The 21,248-nt window shown below is 51.5% G+C and overlaps 1 protein-coding gene across 1 annotated transcript; it reads right to left on the bottom strand.

Annotated features, from left to right (window-relative positions):
* Positions 1-6: 6 nt before the first annotated feature.
* FITM2 (fat storage-inducing transmembrane protein 2) lies at positions 7-2,451 on the bottom strand. The gene has a single exon (XM_014943685.1). It carries the CDS (start codon positions 772-774, stop codon positions 103-105), a length of 672 nt encoding a protein of 223 aa, XP_014799171.1. The 5' UTR covers positions 775-2,451; the 3' UTR covers positions 7-102.
* Positions 2,452-21,248: the final 18,797 nt, after the last annotated feature.

The raw sequence follows: 21,248 nt of genomic DNA, 5'->3' as shown, positions 1-21,248 counted from the left end.
TCCAGCCCATCACCTTGTTCTTTACAGCAGAAATGCAGTAACCACTCCTACATTCAGCTACTCCAGTACTGACAGCAAAATCCAAACATTTTAAAACTTATTTTATCTGCTATAACTGTATTTCTTTGAACTCAAAGGTATATTTGGAAGAGGTAGTCCAGGAGAAAAGGGTTTCAAGTACCAAAATCTGTATGTCCCGTACCAAGCTGACAGACCTATCAGCACACCGAGGAGCTTTTGACTGAAGTCATGGAAATAGACGGCAGTGCAGAGAAACATGAACACCCAGATCATGGTGAGGAAACACAAGGAAACAAAGAGGCCGTTGATCACAACACGCAGCTTAGAGTTCTGGTCTATGGACAAGCCTTCCAGCACAGCCACCTCCTCCATAATCATCAGAGCGCAGTACGAGAGCAGAAAACAGTGCCCTGAGATGTCAAAACCGTTCCAGATGCCGTGGTTCTGGTGGCACTCCTGCTTGGTGGCATACAGCTGGCGAGGCTCGCTGAGTTTACCCGAGGTAGAGCACGTGCCAGTGAGGTTCTCAATGTACATGAAGAGTCCAGTGCAGACATACCAGATGGCAGTGCCCACTGCAAGTGCACTGAGACGCCGCAGCACCATCAAAATGCTCTTCGTGGCACCGTAGAGGAACTTGCTCTTGGCAAACTGGTAGGTGGTGACTGCCATGAAGGGCAGCAGAAGCCAGAATGTCCATGCCCAAGCCACCTTGACAAAGTATCTGCCAGAGAAAAGCCAAAAGAGAAACATCCACGTGTGAAACTTCGCAGGAGCTGAGGTAAGTGGTGGTGTTTGAAGAAGTAGGTTTTCAAGGTCAGTGCTTAGCGCTGCCTAAATCACACTTGTGCCCTCCCTTCAGAGTAAAGCAAAGCTAAAATCTTACCCCTCTCCCCACTGTTTCTCTCAGGCCCAACACCCGAATACTCCCTCAACCAAGTACTTCCACCGTTTCCCAGGCAGTGTTCCCTCAGACCCAGAGCCCTTGTTCAGACCTGCAGCTCAGTTTTGCAATCGCTTTTACCCTACAAACCCGCTCAACTCTGCCCTACATACAACACAGCTGCAAAGAACGTATTTTTAGCTTGCCACCCTGAGCACAGTAACCCTTTCCCTGACTCTTCTCCTCCATCTCAATTATTTGTGCTTCACGACCTCAACCTCTTAATACTGAACAAGACAGCCAGGAGAAGGGCTGACTCCCCTAATCAGCCTGCAGAACTTTTCCTCCATTATCACCTTATCCATTATGTCCCTTATGTTGAAAAGAGCCTTCCTTTGGCAAAGACAAATCCTCCCACCTCTAAATTCACTCTCTGCCTTGAAAATCTTTGCTCTGATGCTTACAAAATCTTGAGAACCACCTGATGACGTGCTGATATCCTGTTTAGCAGGAGATGGCTAGGAGGAGTGTAACTGGTCCTCTTTTCAGATCTTAATGTGGAGCAGGTACAAGTGAATTTGCTAAGGAGGCTGTAGTCTGTGATCTTCTTTCTCCCCTTACTACCTTGCAAAGCAGCTCGCACCACCTATCCGCTGGTGGGAGAGGGGAACTGTGCAGCCCCCTTGTCACCCACATCCCAGTTTGAAAAAAAGACTCCTCAGCACCTAAGACAAACCCAAGTAGGAAGAGAGTTCAGTGTCTTAAGACCCTAACAAAAACTGTCACAGCTTTGCCCAGGATTTAGAGGAGAACCTCCTTTACTCTCCATTTTACAGTAGAAGGGGCATATGTGTGGCAACTACAGCTGCTACCATGGAATAGCAATTGAAAATTAAATCCTCATTTTATTGAGCCAGTAAAAAAAAAAAAAAAAAGCTGCTAACATCATTGCTGTTGGCAAAGCAGCAGGCAAGTCATTTGTGGGGAGAAAAACTGCTTCAGGAACAGTCACCACAGATAACCTTCCTCTATCTAAAAAGGGAGAATTGAACTGCAGTATGTTTTTACTGTAAGATCTATTTTATGCTCTAAGTGCTCCTGACAATCCTTTTCAACCACAATAAAAGCAGCTCCTCCCCCACATGTCACCAAATGACAAATTTGAATCAATAAAGTAGAAAACTCCCCAAGTCACAAGGGAAAACAGCAATCTTAGCTTTACTTTCTGGTCTGTAGCAGGTAAAGCACACATACACCAGCCCATGTCATCACCTTCCTCGTTGCCATTCAAAAATCATGCTCAAGTTCAGCTTTGAAGAACGATTAAAGAAGTTAAATCACTGCCTAAGTACCAGGAAAGGGCTGCGGTAACTCTGCTTTTAGAAAAGCTGCTAAAACACTTTATTTTCTTCAGCTTGCTTTTAGACGAGTTCAGTAACTATCAGTTTACTCAACCCTGAGGAATAACCTCGGAGGTAAAGAAGGGGGCGGGGGGAGAATCCCTTCTTTTCCTCTCCCCATAAAAACTAAGCAAGAAATTCCAGTTGTTCTGAAATCTTATGGTCCTGCAGGCTATTGCAGGCGCTAGGACCAGGAGATCTAACAGAAACCACCACGCGCCCGCGCGGCCGCCGTATCGCGTCACACGCACGGCCCCGCCCTCCCACGCACGGCCACGCCCTCCCACGCACGGCCCGCGCGCCCCCTGGCGGCGCCCGCCAGCCCGGGAATTGCGGCGCACACGGGGGGGCTGCGCATGCGTACTGACGGGAGGGAGGGCGCCCCCTGCAGGGCGGTGTGGGGTAAGGGCGGGCGCCCAATGCAGTATGGGATCCATAGGGGAGCCCCGTTAGGGTTATGGGGGTCATAGGGGAACTCCCTTACGGAATGGGATCCACACGGGAGCCCCGTTATGGTGTGGGACCTGAAGGGCTGGCCCCTTATGGTATGGGATCCATGCAGGAGCCGCATTACGGTATGGGATCCATGCGGGAGCTCCGTTACAGTATGGGATCCATAGGGGAGCCCCATTACAGTATGGGATCCATGCAGGAGCTCTGTTACAGTATGAGAACCAAAGGGGAGCCCTGTTATGGTATGGGATCCATAGGGGAGCCCCATTACAGTATGGGATCCATAGGGGAGCCCTGTTACAGTATGGGGTCCATGCAGAAATCCCAGTATAATATGGGATCCATAGGGGAGCCCCGTTACAGTATGGGAGCCATGCAGGAACCCCAGTATAGTATGGGATCCATAGGGGAGTCCCATTACAGTATGGGATCCAAAGGGGAGCCCTGTTATGGTATGGGGTCCATAGGGGAGCCCATTGGCAGGATGGGATCCATAAGAGAGCCCCATTGCAGTATGGGATCCATGCAAGAGCTCCATTACAGTATGGGATCTAAAGGGGAGCCCTGTTATGGTATGGGATCCATAGGGGAGCCCATTGGCAGGATGGGATCCATAACAGAGCCCCATTGCGCTATGGGATCCATAGGGGAGCCCCTTTTGTGGTATGGGATCCACATGGGAGCCCCTTTACAGTAGGGGATCCATAGGGGAGATGCATTATGGTATGGGATCCATAGGACAACCCCATGTCCCACAGTGGGAAGGCCCCCCCCGTCTCGTGTCGGTGCCAGCAGGGTAAGACGTGTGCTCAGAAGGTTCCCTTTCCCTCTGTCACGACAGGAATGGCGGCTGCAGTTTGTGTCCCTCACCCGGCGGGCAGGCCGGGACAGAGCAGGGACCCCTGAGGAGCTCATGGGTTTTGGTGTTTACATCACGGAATCTGGGTTGGAGAAGACCTTTGAGATGATGGAGCCCAGCCGTTAACCCAGCACTGCCAGGTCACCATGATGCCACGTCCCTCAGCGCCACATCCACATGGCTGTTCAATCCCTCCAGGGATGGCGACCCCCCCACTGCCCCGGGCTGCCCGGTCCAGTGCTGGACAACCCTTTTGGTGAAGAAATATTCCCCAATGTCCATCCTAAACCTCCCCTGGTGCAACTTGAGGCCATTTCCTCTCCTCCTATAAATGAGCATCCATGACTGCTAGAGGAAGGTGCCAGCTCCCCTGAAAGTGTCTTATCATAGAAGTGAAGAGAAAATTTAAGAATTTCCTCACTCAGTAGAAATTTTTACTGTTTTTCCTGCTGCTCAAGAGAGAGGGAGAAAGTGTTTCTGGGGCTTTTAATGTTCCTGCTGCTTTTCACTGTCCGTGTTTGATCCCTGAGGTCCCTTCCAACCTGGTGTTCCATGATTCTGTGACTTATAGCTGAAAGCGGGGTCCAAGCACTGGCCGTCACTGAGGTATTTCAGACCTATTTCATCTGTTGAACTGCTGCCACTGTCATTTCGGCTTAGTTTTTAAAAAATAATAATAATAAAAAGAAGCCCCAGCGAGCAGAGAATGAACAAAGAGCCTTTATTCATCCTCCATAAGAGAAATGTGAGAGGAGGGGAGGGGGAAAAAAGCAGACCCTATCTGAGATGGGATGGGAAAGTGTTTCTTGCCAGAGTGCCCTTCAAAGCTGGTTTGTAGACAGGGCCAGGGAAGCTGGGACAGCGTCTGGGCTCAGAGAGAAGGACACATCAAAGTGGCCGCAGGAGATAGGGAGAGTGTCAGCGATGGAGGTTATCCTGGGCGAATGGCATCTGGTGATTTATTAGATGTTGGTTTCAATAAGACTGCCACGGCCACGTCTAGCACTCCCAGCCACGGCGTTGTCCCCCCCGAATTAGAAAAGACGGGCAGCTGTGTTCACTCAGACGGGTGGGGATGAGAGGGGCTGGGAGAAGGTTTCACAGAGCCCGGCATTGTCTCCCTAAATCCATCACCCCCCTTCTGCTCCCCCCCCAGGCCTTTGAAACCTGGCCTCCTCCGCTTCCCAGGTGTGGGGCTGGGAGCCCCAGACTGTTTGCAGTGGCCAGCGGCTGGGCTGGTGGCTAATGGAGCGTGAGGTGGTGTCTACCACACGGCGGGAGGATTTCATGAGCTTGGCACCTGCTCGGGATGAATGGAGTTGATGGCACGGGCTGGAAAATGTGTCTATCTTCAGCCCAGCTTGAAATGTCTGAGGATTATCTCTGTGAATTGTGGATTCTCGCAACGGCAGTGAGCACAGCTCAGCTGGGTCCAGGTGTCCTGCAGATTTAGAGTAAATCTCTGCTTTGGGGCCATGTATTTGCTGCCATGTGCACTGGCCAAGGCCAACAGACCTTCTGAGGAGCCGACTGCCATTCCTCTGTAAAGAATCACAGAAGCAGAATTTAGGTCTTTTAAAACTGCAGAAAAAGCTTTTGTTCATAAACGGGGAATAAGATTTCTTCTGGGGGGTTGCAGAAGGTTCTCAAAGAGCTCCCACAGACACCTGGTCAAGCTGCAACAGGTATAAAATTTGTCTGGTATAGCAGATGTGGTGGTCCTTCCCTTTCTTCGTATCTTTTTCCTTAACCTCACCAAGTCACTACCTGATTCCAGCTGAAGCTTGAAATGAGCTGTAGAAAATTCAGACCTTCTTGCAAGATGGCAGCATTTCGCTCAGGCTCCTGGTGCTGCACCGTGACCTGCTGTTGCTGAGATGCTGAGAAGATGATGTTGTATCCGAATATGCTGCAGTGGTGTCACAGTCTCACGTGTGTCATGAGACCCTATGCACAGGTCCTTCCTGCTGAACACGCTCAAAAACATTGCGTGTTAGAAGACGACAAGATCGCTACTGGAAAGTTGATCATGGTTTAAAACCATTTGCAGAATGAGTTAGTGGCATTTAATTCTTCAGCCCCTTGCTAAAGCCCCAGCAAGGGAACCTCCTGACACTGAAGAATAAGCTGGCAAAGCTTTGGAGGTTTGCTGTGGAGCAGGACCAAGAAGTTTGAACAGAATCCTCAACTCAAACAGTCAAACCGAGTCTCTTGACTGTGCTAAACAGGAATCTTTCTTTTTTGGTGAGATTTCTGGGTCCGCTGCTCTCTGTTGCAGCCGAGGGAGGATGTCTGGAGGAGAAGGAGAGAAAAGCTACCCACGTTTTTTAACAAAACATAAGTAATGGTTCTTTTCTGACCTGGGTTTGGGCTAGGGTGGGTTCTCACACGCTCCAGGAGGAGATGGTGGGTGCCCCCCAGCACACTGCCCGGCAGGACCGGCAGGGCCACCAGCCTGAGGCCACACACTTGTGGGGCCGAGTCACCCCACCATCAGTGGCCCATTTGAGATGTCCTCTCTTCCCAGCTTGTCCCCCTGCCTCACAGCCGTTCCCACACCCGCTGGCATCTGCTCACCCACCGTTCCCTGCCCAGGGGGGCCCTCGCCAGCCCCCGTTCCTTCCCTTTGGATGCCAGGTGCTGGTGGTGGCCGCGCTCTCTGTTTTCCTTAGCAAACGCTGCTCACATCTCCATGATTGATTGTGTTTGAGTTTGATCGTGGAGCGTCCTGGGATGTTTGCATGAGAGGTGCTACATAAGCATAATTTGTGCTGTATTTTCTTTGCCTGATAGAAGCTTAAGCTTGAAGTTTAAGACAGTTTTGGCCCTTTGCTGAGACACTGTCCATCAGCCCCAGTGCTTTCAGCTCTGCGGCCTTCTCTATTCACTGTCAGCTTAAAAGAAAATAAATAAAGAAATAATACTGTGCTTTGTTCCTTTGTGTCAGACATGCCTTTGGAACACAGCCTTCCCTTCAGACTGGGCTAGACCTTTCCTGCCTGTCTCTGATGGGGAGGGATGCTCTTCTGATGAGCCCTGGTCATGGGTCTGGGCAGAACCAAGGGTAAGTCTCGCTCCCATGGGTGGATGCTGCCTTATTTACAGCAGAGATGCTGAGTCGAGAGATGATGGTAACTCACTACCACCTGTGTGGCTGCCCAAACCAGCGGGAAACCCCAAGAACTTTAGAAAAAGATGCGGAAATTAACCCCAGAGGAATTTGTACAGACTGCACCATCGCAGAGCCCGGCCTGAAAAACCTCTGCAGGTCACACATTTCCCCTCCAGCTCCCCTCAAATGAATAGGAAGGGTATGATCTGAGCTGCAGGGAATTTTCGGCATATTTGGTGGTTATATCCAAGATCAAAATATTTTGGGATACTGGGCGAAGCGTAATAAAGAACCAATTCAGTTTTCAGCAGCACAAACTTTATTAATGCTACAAATTAATACCTACTGCTACAAAATATTTACATTTCTTGTTCCACAGGGCCAGGTTGCAGCAGAGCAGACTAATGACGGGTTTTAATTTACAGGACAGGATGGTCTTGTGATGAGCATAGGCTCTGAGGAGCTGGGTTTGATGTCTGGCTCTGACAAATTCCCCCTCCAGCCATAGGCAACTGCCTCCACCCCTGCATCCCCGTACCCTGAGCGGGATACAGGAGAGCTTCTGTTCTCCTCCTTCCTTAATTTCTTTCAGAGATAATTGCGAAGTTGCAGGGGGATACGATAATGGTCTGAAGAGCTTAAAAATAACCAGAATTCACAAAGATGTAAAATAGTTACTCTCCCTACAATACAAATTAAACAGCCCATTAGCAGATGAAGTGGGGATGAGATTACACACGAGAAAGTATAATTCATGTGATTAAGCGTACATGCGCTTGGGCATAAAATGGTCTTAATTAGTCATGTTTATCTATAATTGCCTGACTTCCTCGAGCAGCTGTGGTGGCTGCGTCTGCAGCTCCTTGCTGAAATATTCCCCTTTTTGTGCACAGCATATAATGCGCACCTTCTGTGTTTGCCAAAGAAAACCCTCACCCCCCAACACCTGCGTATTTGAATTAATTCTGTTCTTGCTGTGTTGCTTTTCAGGGGTAGCTGCTGGGTAGGTTTTCCGCTGCAGGCTGAGTGGGCAGTGGTCTGTGGGCAGCAGTCCGATTAACCTTTCTGCTAGCCATGTGCTAAAAGTGGTATTTGTTGTTTCTATTTATTCCCTTTCTACAATGATTATCAATCACAGATTAAACATCATGCAAATCTCACAACAACAATTTCCACTGAAAACTTTGCTGGGTGGCCCTTGAGCTACCGTACAAAAATATTGTGTATTTTTTAGAGGAAGAAACTGCTGTTTATTGGAACTGATTAAATACGGGAAGGAAATGGTCATGCGTATTCATTCACATTCAGAAATATGAACTTTTCAAACTGTACCGGTGCATTTTTAGCTTGTATGTTTGCAGGAAAGAAGCAGAGTCATATATTCAGGTGTAAAATTTGGAAGTGACTTTGTGCTGATTAGCTACAGGGACCACAGTTAATAGTTCTGGTTTCTTGACTGTGTAACAGGTACAACCAGCCACATAACATGAGCTGCGGCTATTTCAGTCAAATACAGAATTGCAAATATTAAATATAAAATGAAAAAACATACATACATACATAATATTTAATCTGTGCTTTACTGGCTTGCTTAATTATAAGTATTGACTGGAAATGTGATAGGAATTTGTCTTGACCATAATAAGCATTGAAGTGCCCTGTAGATGAAAAATAATAATTTCAGAAGATGTTCAAAGGGTATGTGGAATAGCCAGTGCACTCAAGACAGTCAGTGTCTTAATTTGGAAGCTTAAATTAATAGAATAATTATTTTTCTTTTGCGATTGATTTGGTCAGTTTTTTACCTATGTGTTTGCTGTGTTCAGTGAGCTGAACACCTCCCAATCTTTTGCTGTGGGGCTGCCCCACATCTCAGCCTCCCTCAGAAGAAACAAGGATGCCCGAGGCCATGGAGTTTATCGGTGGGGTCATTGACCACTGGTGGCATCTGAAAGACAAGATGGGCAGAGAGACATGGAGGTGAGGGGACGTGTCAGTGTGAAGAGCTCTGAGCAGTGCCCAGCTCAGCCACCCCTGGGGTCAGGGCAGTGAAGAAATGAGTTTGCCTCAAGGAGAAGCCCAGAGCTGCATTGGTGCCAGAGCTTTGGGCTCTGGTTCATCACCATTTTTCCCACCCAGGACTCTTCCCTTCAGCTTCTGCAGGAGTTTGGGAGCGCTTGCTTTGCTGTCTGTACCTGTGTGGTCCCACCAGGTGGAGGAGGAGATCTGACATTAGGATTAAATGCTCCCAAACGGCAAATTAAGCCTGAAGTGTTTGTTAGGGAGCTTCTAAGGCAGCTAACCAGAGTTCACTGTCAAGCACAAGAGGTTGGCAGGGTTATTACTGGCCCATTATGGTCTGGCCCAGTTTCCCAACACAAAGTGGGCCAGACTGGCTGCTCTCAGCTCTTGACGAGGAAGCACATGCCCATCTGCCAGGAATGGAGCATCTCCTAAAATATAGCAGCCTGGTTTGTTCCTTACCATGGTGGGAGGAAGGTATGGAGGGTGGTCAACAGTGCATGGGAGGGGTCACCAACAGCCTGAGGAGGAGGTGGGTGATGAAGGTTGTGCTCCTGCTGCCCGGACTCTACCTGTTCTGAGAATAAACAGCAAATTTTTATTTTTCCTTTCTCCTAGCTATAAGTTTGGTGAAAAATAAAATTAAAGCCAAATCCTAGTGCTTTAACTAAATCAGAGCATTTACCAGCTTCACTTAAAGAAACAGGATTCTTTTCACAAGTGTTTATTTGTACAGTTCAAACAAGCTATTTATTTAAATATGAGCCCACCACAGATGTGCAACTCAGCCCAATCTCTGTTGACACCATTCAGAGGTTAGGGGGAAAAAAAACCAACATAAGACGCATATTCTGCCACTTTGCTGGGAAAAGGCCTTTCTTTGGGCTGTTTATTTAATGTAGGTTTCAAACAATTGGCAAAACAGATCTTACCCTGGTGTGGGGTGATGAGCAGGACCCTGTGAGATGGTGGAAGATGCCATTGCTGTGTTGGGTGCCCTCCAAGGAGGATGGGGGATGTGGGACCTCTCCTTGCAGAGGACTGTTTTTGCACGCTGGGGGGAGTTCCCTCTCCCCGAGACATCGGTGTTCCTGGAGCTTTGAACTCCACATCAAAGCTGGGGCTGGAGTGAGGTTTCTGTAAACCCAGAGAAATAGGTAAATATTTATCAGAGTCAATTAACCTTCTTCATCACCTCAATGGCCATCTATATGAGACGGCTGGAGGGGTTTTGGCAGACACAGAGGGGAGCCTTGTTGATTTACTGACCCACTTTGTGAGGTGGGTAGACACAAAACACTGCGGCGAGGAGACCTGGAGGTTTTCCTCTTAGCATGGTCCATGAACTCACAGAGATGTCTCATCCTTTCCGTCACTGGAGCAGACAGAAGAGGAAGGTCCTGTTCTTGCCTGGGGGAAAAGGGAGAAGGCCAGTCCTGCTCCCAACACTGCTACTCTAGCTTTATAACCACTGCATTCATCCCAGTTACTCCAGATGGGCATCAGCTGTTCACAGGGCTGAGAGCTCATTGTATCTCTGACCTGCTCTTGCAGGTTCAATGGCTGACATGGTGAGCCACCCATGCCAGAAGACGTATCATATAACACCTCTATGAATTTATCAAGTTCTAGTTTCCAACATCACCCCAACCCACTTACAGGGGTCCAAGGTGTTGATTTTGAAAACGTGGCTTTGCTGGGCCACTCTGTCTCGGGTGTCTGTGCTGCAGCAGCCAGAGGAGGGGACAAGGAGGACACCCATCAGCTTGCCCCAGCCACCAAACCACCCAGCAACTCTCCCAGGTTTCCCCTCTCTTATCAGCACAGCATGAAAATACCAGCTTAAATAAGAAAAAGGGAAAGGAAAAACTAAAACCAGCTGAGCACCAGATGAGAAGGATGCAGAAGGAAGGGGCTAGGCTTGTTCCTCAGCCCCAACCTGACCCAGCACCTCCCTGCTTGGACATGGCCCCGGGGGCAATGCCACCCTCCCTTGCTCTCAGCCAGGAACCCACACCTGGATGTTGAGAAGCCCAAAACAAAGCTGTAACAGGGTCCATCTGGGAACTTTGTGCAGCCCCTGAGGGTGTCTCTCCCCTTGGCTCTGGGATGCACCCTGGGAAGATGCTGGGGGAGGCTCCGGGGGTGCCCCCATCCCATCTCCCGGGGTGAGTGCTCCTGCACGGCTCTCACCTCCCCTGGTTTCAACGCAGAGAAAGCTGAGTGTGGGGGGACCCGGCCACCCTGGGGGGGCTGGGCTCGACAGCAACACATGGGCAGCAGACGGGACGCCGGGGTGAAACCGCGCTCCGTGTCTGCCGGGGAAGCGGAGCGGGGAGAGGGACGTGCCAAAGGCAACAGCTGTCTGGGTGAGCTCAGTGTTTGCTGTCCTGCGAGACGCCGGCCGCGGGGCAGATGGGCTCCCTCCTTCCCTCCACCGAGCACCGACCCGCCAGGTGCCTCTGCGGGAGCTGGCACGGACACACCATTAGCAGGATGAAGGATGGATTGTGCCAGGCTTGCCCGTGTGGGATAGTTAAATCTCACCAGCGGCAGTGGGGAGGATGAGGCAGCATGAACATTATCAGCTGTGGTCCTTATCAGCCACCACAAGCCCAGGTGCCCATGGGGCACGTGTCCCAGGTGTGTGCCCAGCTCCACTGGTGTTTCCTCCCCATCGCTCCTGGCACATGGGCATCATCAGGCGAGCACGGATATGTCAGCACAAGCCACCGTCAGAGCTCTGTGTCCCTGAGTGATGGGCAGAGCTGCTGATGAGCAGCAGGAATCCCCCTTCCAGCTCCCTCTGTACATCAAAGGGCAGGCACTGGGGAGTGTGGGCTCAGCAAAGCTGCCAGAACTCAGAGCATCCTCAGAGCAGATAGTTACCTTCAGTTGAGGTGTCCCAGTTCCAGGGTTTTCAGGAACTCACATGTCAGCACATCCCCTGGTTAGAGGAGAAAAGACCCTGGGGAGTGCATCTCCGTGCTGAGAGAGATGTGGAGACAATCGCTCCCATTTTGGGTGTGTTGAGTTAAACTGCAGATCACGGATTTGAACCTTCCAAGGCTTTGATTGGAATCTGATTCCCTTCTATATCTTCCTAGATATGTGTGGGTTTTTTTCCCAGTATATTTTAAACACTCTCATTTATCCCTGGCAGATCAAAGCACATGCACCTCAGGGAGTCATGTCCTGCTGGGAGGGTCACCCCTGTGTCCACCCACCACAGGCAGGCTTCTTGTTGACATTAAGCTTGCACAGGGCAGGATCTGCAAGTAACCCTTGTTGTGGCCACTGACCCAGCCTGTCAGGAGGCAAGGAACTACATCTCAGCATAAAACAATACAAACTCTGCCTTCACGCCCAGAGCAGAGGGGTAACGATCCCCCAAGCACATGCACCAACGAGGACCGACGCTTGCACCAGGTCATGGGCAAGGTGTGTCATGGGCAGGGGGCTGATGGCAGAGGACAGTCCCTTTCACTTGAACAATGGAAGATTTGTTACGGGCTCTGCACTGCAAGCACAGCTTCTTCTCTTTTTCTGCGGGCACAGATTATCTATAATGATGGTGTGCTGTTTGCTGCTTCTTTTCCACTTCAAAACCCTGGAGGATGGGCCAGCATGGGAAGGAGGAATCAGTGTGCTCCTCACCACCTTCGGCTCTTCTGCATCCCCAAACCACAGCCGTGCCCATCTCCCAGCCCAACCCTCTCCCAGTTTCTGCAGCACAGCACGGCTCCACTGAGATGCCATGTCACCGACGTGACATGTCTCGCCAGGACCTCCAGCTGCACAGTTCCTCACAGGCTTTTACGTTCTTGGAACAACAAAATTTATCACTTGTGGCAGACAGGGTGTCTAAGTGAGTTTGAGGACTGCAGCTGCTTCTCACATCATCTGGCACAGGCTGAACCCAGGGAGCTCCTCTTTAAATCGCCCAACAAACACTTGTGGAGTCAGAGCTCTTGATTTCTGTTCCTTCGTACCTCACATACGTGCTTGGCTCAGCCTCAGGAGGTTGCTTTTTGGACAGTTGAGTGGATGCAGGCCCCCAGCATGCACACTTTGCTGTAATAAATGTGGAATCCAAGAGAGAGGAGGAGCAGATGATGCCTCGGTAAGTCTGGCACAAGGCAGCAGTGATGGTATGTCTATGGGCTCTGCAATCCCTGCCTGGGGTGTGACAGCAGGGGCTGCACAATCTGGATTTACAGGGCAACATGGTTGTCCTTGGATGAAGGCGAAGGAAATAAAGCAGAAAAGAGCATCCCAAGATTCTCATTTTCTGCATTTCCAGACTCTGTCCAGCTTTGAGCAAAATGCTCTTGCAAACATCTGAGCTTCCATGGTTGAACCTGAGAAATTTCATGTTTAGGCAGACAGAAGTCTGGCGGCTTAGATCCAGCCACCTGAATGTGGGAAAGATTGGAAGTCCCACAAGAAAAGGGAGATTTCTTGGCAAAGATTCACAATAAATCTTTACAGGAGGGTGGAGGGGTGAAAATACAAAGTATCCATCAAGATGCTCCCGTTCTGTGGGCAGAGGCCAGGAAGCCCAGAGATGGGAAGGTACAGTGAGAGTTTTAAAAGTGACCAAAAATGTCTGAGGCTCATTTCAGCTTCAGTGTCAGAAATAGGCAGATGTTGAACGTAATCCTGCGTAGTCTTGCCCTGCTCACCTGAAGGGACAGGACCAGCTCTGAGGTGCTGCTGGTCATCGGCAGCCCTCAAAGCCCTCTGGTAGATGTGATCAGCTTGTCTTTCCTCCTGCACCACCTTCCTGTGCTCCCCAGCATCTGCTTTTAAAGCTGGCCAGGCTTTGGGTGATTGCCACCCACCTGAGCCATGTCCTCCTCCTGCCGGACATCCTCCAGGCAGACCCTGGGGTGAAGCAACACCTTCAGGAGACCCTGTCACAACATCCCAAGGGATGATAAACCACTGTAAGCATCCCTCTCTTCCTTCAGAGCTGGGGAGGAAAAGCAGCAGCAACGTTATTTAATCTGAGCAAAACAAACAAACAAAGAACAGCAACACTTTTCTGTGAAAAAAAAAAAACATTTTGCAGCTGGAGAGAGTGAACCATGCACTGGTGGGGATGGTTGGGGGGTGTTTGCTGGTGCCACAGTGGGGGCCTGGGCACGTGAGCACCAGGGCCACCCCCGAGAAGAGGAGCACTGGGAACAAGACCTCCCTGTGCAGCCATGACAAACCCGCCTGTGAACCCGTGCCAAGGTGCTCAGTTTCTATCTTAATTTTGGTCTTGGAAAAAAAAGGGGAATGGACTGAACACACAGGGGCTGCAGTCAAGCTGCGGCACACACCCGTCCAAGCAAGAAAATTACACAGTGAGGCTGCCAGGGTGTCCTGACTTCACTTTGCCTGGTCTGGGCATTCGGGGCTGGGATCTGCTAGCCCCCGACCAGCAGCTGGTCCAGCCCTTTGCCAGGGCTGCAGCATTTCCCAGCCATTACACAGGTAGCACTTACTGTGTCAGATGCTGAGGAAAGAAACGATCTCAGCTCGCCCCAGATGATGTTTTTTGTGCAGGCTGGTTTTGCTCCATGGGATGGGGAAATCCTACCGGGACCCCTGGGGTGGGACTGATGGGTTTCCCCACCACTGAGCCTGAAAGCCAGCCGTGAGGAGAGCGGGTGACAAGCACAGCAAAAAAGCCACCAACCATCGTCATATTTGCAGGGCTGTTGACTCTGGCACGTGTCTGTGGGCAGAGCTGGGGTTGGTGGGGTGGTGGGCACAGCGCTGCCGTAGGGTGGGGGGTCCCAGTACCCAGCCTGGGCTGGTGAGGAGGTCACGGCTCCCAGGTTTGGGTCTATCTCATGAGTCTTGGCTCACTCATGGTGTGATGGGCCCCTCTTTCCATTGACCTGTTAGATTCTTCCCTCCTTGGCAGAGTGCAGCGAGATCACCACCGCCCCCCCCAGTGCTGGGCTAAAAACCAAATCGTTAGCAAACAGCAAATTAAGTATCTTCTGGATTGTGCTGAGGGGAGCTTCCGTGCTATTTGTTAAGTTGATTTCTAAACTTAGCCCAGTTACTGTAAAAAATACCTTTGCGAGAAACTACCGTCCGCAGCACTCAACTTCAGAGACATTTATTTCTAGAGCCGGCGGAAAAATTTCTCGCCTTTCAAAGGCTCCAATTATATCTTGGTGCTGGCTGGAACCAGTGGCCTTTGCAGTTTCCTCACAGGCAGTCGCGGGCTGCTGGGGGGGGACCACAGCTCCGACGGTGCCGTGGGGACGGGGAGAGGGGTAGGGGGGCTGGTACCCACCTATTGACCGAGGACATCACGTAGGATGCCGTTAACCTTGAGGGACACCTTAGTTAATACCCCAAAGCAAGTGGTTTTTACTTTGCACCACAAAAGCATCAGCGCTGCTGTGTTTTCAGCACAGTTGCTGCTGGTGCTAAAGACTCCCAGGGTCAGGCTCCTATCAGGACCTGGCCAGTTGCACCAGTAAAAGGAGCAAATCACAACTCATAGATCTGGAGCAATGCCCAGGTGGCCTTTGGCCAGTGGGTCGGGGTAGCCAGGCTGTGGGCAAGGCTGCTCTGTGCCTCCCCGTAAAGCCCAGCCTGGGTGGTGGGACCCACACGTGAAGCCTCCTGCCTGTGCTCCCGATTGCTGTCTCCCCACAGCATCACTAGGTATAAAATGGGAAAGGGTTTTTTTTTTCAGCTTTATTTTTAGTTTTTCTCATGTCCTAGCAAAAATGCAAGCAGAAACGGTGTGTTATGAGAGGATATCACACCTAATGCAGAGGCAGGTGCTGGGCATTGCATGAAGATCTCCAGGACTGTGGGCTTAGCCGCAGAGATTGCAACTGCCTGTCCCTGCTGATGGAGGAGCCTGTCCCTGGCACAGCAACGATCCCATGGATGGATTTTACAATCCATGCAATCCATGGATTGCAAACAGTCCTGCAAATCAGAGAGGTGTTCAATGTCTTTGTGATCAGAAAGAGCAGGAGGGAGTAGTGAAGCATCTCATGTTTATTAGCAGAGAGGCTCCAAACCCCAGAATTTGGGGAAGGCTTTAAAAAGCAGGTGCTGCCACTGTGTTAGCCTGCTGCTGGAGGCAGCCCATGACGCCTTGAATAGTTGAGATAAAGGCTGGAGAAGACTTGGCCCTCTCCAACCTGTCCTGCGGATGCCTCCACTGTGGTCCCTGCTGCTGTGGCTGCACATTCAAGGTGACATATGTGGTACCCCCGACGTGAAAATGTTCCCCATGGCCAGCTCAGGTTCTCCTCCCTCCTGCCATCCCTCCCCTCCCACCTGCAATCACAGCCCTGGCAGGGGTGAAATGTTCTGCAAGGGGCTGGTAGCATGCAGTCTGGGCTGCACTGCTGCTTCCAGCTGGCCATGAACCACAGAAATGCTGCCCAGGAGACAGGATTGCTGCCCAAGTGGGTTAGGAGGCAGTCTCCAACAGCAGGGTTCACATGGGCCTGGGGTCAGGAAAAAATCTGGTAGAAACGAATAACTGAAGCCTTCATAAATAATCCTGCAAGCTCTGGCAAATGCACCTGGGCTGTCTTGGTTCGGGTTTGCTCCTGAGGTTTGCTCCCCATGCTCAGTTTTGCCTCCTTCCTGGTGTGGCTGCACTGCACCGGCGGGAGGAGAGCAGGGTCTTGGGTGTGGAGATGACCTGGTGGACACAGCGAGGGAAGGTGAGGTGAACGTGCAGCGCACCTTGGCTTCCTGCTCCATCCCAGGTTTCAACAGAGGATAATAAGGACGGTTCATATGATGCAAATTCACAATTTTAACTACTTCTCATTAAAATTGTGAAATTTCCTTTGAGAAACTTGCTCTCTTCCTGCAATGTCTGAGATATCAGGGAGAAGGAGTTCGATACTTGCCAAACTTCTTTAATTTTGACGAAGAAAGGCTGAATTCTTTGGAAGACTCCATCCCAACACAGTGTCCCTGCACCAAGAGGGGTGCAGTTCTGCTGGCAGGTGAGAATTCACCCCCTGTTCCTGCAGCCTGGGAGGTCACCTCTTCAGCATGAGATTTGACTTTTCTGCACCCCTTCCTCCAAGGCTCAGCTTGGTTCAGAAAGGGATTCAACATTTACAAGGAGCTGGTCCTAATCAGCAAGAAGGATGACTTCGAAGTCCTCAGACCTCAGGAATGATCTCAGATGGGTTACAGCTCAGTGGGGTGTTTCACTCCAGGGAGATCAGATAAATGTGCTGGAGTCCAGCCTGGGTTTTCTCACATCACAACATACGGAGATCAAATCTTCTCTCAGTGGGGTGTTTCACTCCAGGGAGATCACAGATAAATGTGCAGGAGTTCAGCCTGGGTTTTCTCACATCACAACATATGGAGATCAAATCTTCAGACCTCTAAGTCAGAAGGAAGATCTGCTGTCATAATGCATGAGCAGGAACCAAACTCCGGATGTGATGGATCTCCACAGGGCTCTAGAAATGCAAATAGCCACCAAAACCCCCACTTTCCTTCCCTGCCAGGGTGAACACCAGGTAGCTGGAGCTGCTGGTGGTGTTTTGGGGCAGGACTGGGGGAAATGAACACCTTTCAGCAAAAGCTGGAAAACGAGCCTTTCTGCCAGTTTATAAAGAGGGGGGTATTTTACCAGAGCAACAGAGTTTGTACATTACCTGGGAAAACAGTTTTGTTCAAACAGGGTTTTTGTTTTGTTTTATTTTACCTCAGTCAAGAGAAGGCTCCTGCCCTGGGAAGCCACACCAACCTCCTCCAGCCGTAGGGACGCTGAGGGGCCACAGCAGACCCCGCGCCTCAGCAAAGGGCAAAGCCCTGCTCAGTCCTACGTGGGCTCGTGTCACCACCTGCCACCTTGGTACGTGGGTGATGGGGGATGCCCGAAGCCAACAGAGGGGAGAAACAAACATGACAGAGGAATCCTGCAAGTCCCGTTGTGGCTTATTCTGGGGCGAGCTGCTACGTGTGTCAATCTTAAAAGCATCGGTGGGCATCTCCGCCAAGACAGTGCTGTGAACCCAGAGATTTCTCTCTTTCTTTTCCCCCCAGTGCTCATTAAAATGAGAATTTGCTGCTGTGTCCAGCTGAATGCGTGTGCTTCTTGGCTCCCAGCAAGGTCCTCGCTGCAGATACCGTGTGCTTTGGCAGCCGGGCCAGTCTGGGCTGCAGGATATTACGCCTGGCAAGGACACAAACCCCTTCCAGTTCCTGGAATTTGGATTGTCTCGCGGAGTGCTGATTAAGCAGTGCTTTCAACCTGCACCCAAGACAAAACCCTCGCCTTGTCTCCGTGCAGAGGCTCGGGGCGGCTCGGCTGCTGCGTGGCAGTGGGAGCTGCGCTGGGTTTTCTCGCCCCGAGCCCCAGGGAAACAAAAAAAAAAACCCAAAAATGCTTAAATGCAAAGCTTTGCAGTTCATGGTACTGGAGGAGCATTTGCTGCTCAGCGCTCTGTCTTGTGTGATATAATAAATCATTAAAAATACCTTCCCCATAACACAGCCCCAGTGCCCTTCCTGCCTTGGTGGGCAGCTGCTCCTCCCAGTATGCCCGGACCACGTCCCCAGTCTGCCCAGTTGAGATCGCTGCTGTGTGTCCCCACCTGCCTTTCTAATCCACAGGGAATGAAGCCGCCTTCACCAGCCTCACTAATGAGAGATTTGGTGGCTGAGGTTGAGCGGAGGGAGACGGCCCCGGTGTGTGCCGTCCCGGTGTGGTACAAAGGTCCTTCCTGCCACCAGCCCCTGGAGCTGGCACTCACCTCCACACAGGGATGAACATCAAATCAGGGTGTCAACAAACTGGGGATGCAGCTTTGCCCAGCGTCTGGGGAGAAGTGACTGTTTTTTTGGGGTGGTCTGGTGCTGGGAAGGTGAAGCTGAGCTGGTTAGACATCCTACAACAGGCAACCTGGGAAGCTGGTGGGCTCTGGGAGCCACCCTGACACCCCAGTGTGCCCAGTGCTGGCATCTGGGGCAGAGCACAGCCCCCACAGCGTGCCCACCCCTGACAGCACACGGGATGATGCTGCTCTCCACACCAAGGGGCTGGAGGTGCCTTGGCAGTGCTTTCCCTGTCTCCTCGCTGGCACAATCATCATCCCACCCACTGGGTGGGGAGAGGATGGAAATATCCCTCTTGCACATGTCTCCAGCCGCTCCCCGGGGCTCGCAGCATCTTGAGTTGCTTTATGGGAGAGCAGATGCCAGGAAAAATAGACATGGGGGACTATTTCAGCAGAGGCTGAGAGCAGGGTGAAGCTGTATTGCTATAGCACATCAGCTCAGCACCTGGGCGTTATTCCCGCTCCACACTTGGGTCTGCTCCCCCCCGAGCTCCGGGGTGGCTTCTGTTGCACTGCAGGTCCTGGGGACTGTGGGTGAAGCCAGCTGGGCTCTATGATGTGCCATCAGTCCCAAGACAGGACAGGAACTGAGAAGGAGTGATGGGCTGCTGTTGTGGGATTGCCTTCTCCTCCCCAGGAGCCTCCTTGTCTCCCTGTCCGAGCTTCCTCCCAGGCATGCTCCGGTCTCAGCTCTGTGCCTCCATCTCCCTGCCTCCCAGCAGCTCAGGAGAGGGAGTTTTGTCTTGGTGCTGCCCAAGAAACCAAATCCTGGCTCCAAACCCACCTGTGCCCTGGCAAGGCGTGGGACGAGCACCCTGCTTATCTGGGGCATCGTGGTACAGGGTGATGATGAGACTGAGCTGTGCCAGAGCTCACACATGGCTGCTGGCTCTGGCTCCGAACACGGCAGGAGGAAGAGATGTGATGGGCATTGCAAGCAGCCCCTCCAGCCTGCCAGGCTTGCATTTTTGTGACCTGCAATAATTCAGCTGGCCCCGGGCGCTGTAACCGCTGGGATGTTATAGGGAAACACACTTAATGCTGCAGGATTGTCTACAGCTTTCAGGATTCTGCAGCCATTTCCCCTCCCTGGGGACAGAGCACAGCCCGCAGAGGAAGGGCTCTTTTCCCCTGATGAGATGCCCCTGGCTGGGTATCACCAGCCTGGACCAGTGGTGGGGACAGGGGCAGAGCCCCCCCTGGGGCTGCGGCAAACCCTAGTCCTTGGGGAACCCAACCAGCCAGTGGCTTCAATTCTAGGGGGGAATGCTGCTGGTGCAGGGACATTCAAAGTCCTGGAAAGGGACACTTCTGCCACCTGCTTAGGTCATGCTGGTCATGCCTTCCCAGGGCAAAACCCCCTTGCCAACCTGGATTCACTTCCCTACCCCCCGCTCCCAGCGAGACCCCCCCCACCGTGTGTGTGGGGGGGGTGTGTGTGTGAAGAGGGGAGAGACAGTTCTAGGAATCTCTCCCCGTAGGCAGCTGGAAAAAAAAAACCCAGCAGCAGCTGCCCAGCAGCCCCTCTGCCCGCTGGGGCTCTGCTGGCTTCCCCCCGTGCAGGGCTCAGCCGCTGCGTGCGCGCCCCTGCGCGCGGATGCGTCCACCAGCCTATAAATCTCCAAGCGGGGCTCCTTCCGAACTTCAGGACATTCCCCGGGGGGAAGAGTTAAGATGCAGCTTTTGCGTCAGATGCGGTGGTGGGCTGCCCGGAGGGACTAGGCTAAACCTGCCCCCCCAGCCCCCAACATCTGCCCCAGCAGGTTGTTCTCAAAGGTCAATCCCACCGGCGGCCACCGCCGGGCTCGGCTGCTCTTGGCTCAGTCCTCGAGGTACGTAGTCGGGGGAACATCCTCCCCGCTGCTCCGGGGAAGGGCTGGCAGGGATGTTAGGAGGTGCATCGGCTGACAGATGAGGAGATATTCCGGCATTTTTCTCTCTCTTTTTTGTTTTTTTTTTTTTTAATGATTCCGGTTTTCGCGGTGGTTTCCTTTTCATTCCCTGAGATAAAGAATCTTTAGGATTTCGCGTCGATGCTTTTAAAACTTGCGGTGCGTTTCTGTATGTGCATGAGATTTCCATTTGTGCTGGGGATTTACTCAACAAACCAAACGCCTGGGAAGTTGCAGGGCAGGCGGCGGCAGTGAATATCTCAGCATGCTCCTAATTAGCCCCTGCCTGGCAGGTACGTGCGATAAGTGAAAAAACGGGGGAGATTTTGTACTGATTTGGGTCTGTTTTTCTTTAAAGAAACAACAAGAAAATCAATTCCCCAGCCATTTCTCTGCCGGTCCTGGGGGATTTGCTGTGATAAATGAGGTTATCGAAGAGGTTAATTTTTAAAAATTAATTTGAAAAGGGAAAGAAAAAAAAAAAAGGAAAATTTATTTCCATCTTATTTTGGGAAGTGGTGTTTGCATGCAAACCGTAAACCTGAGCGGTGCCTGTGTTGTTTCTCTCCTAGATCCACGTTCTGACAGCGTGGTGATCTGCCCTGTCCTTGCTTAGCTCCGTGCAGGAGGGGGAAGCGGCCGGGCGGTTTCTCTCCTAGATCCACGTTCTGACAGCGGGGACTGGTGATCTGCCTTGTTCTTGCTTAACCCCGTGCAGGAGGGGGAAGCGGGCGGGCAATCCCGCCGGCTGGGCGAGC

Source organism: Calidris pugnax, unplaced genomic scaffold, assembly GCF_001431845.1.
Source record: "Calidris pugnax isolate Ruff unplaced genomic scaffold, ASM143184v1 scaffold118, whole genome shotgun sequence".
NCBI lineage: Eukaryota > Metazoa > Chordata > Aves > Charadriiformes > Scolopacidae > Calidris > Calidris pugnax.
This window is presented reverse-complemented; position numbering and strand designations above follow the sequence as displayed.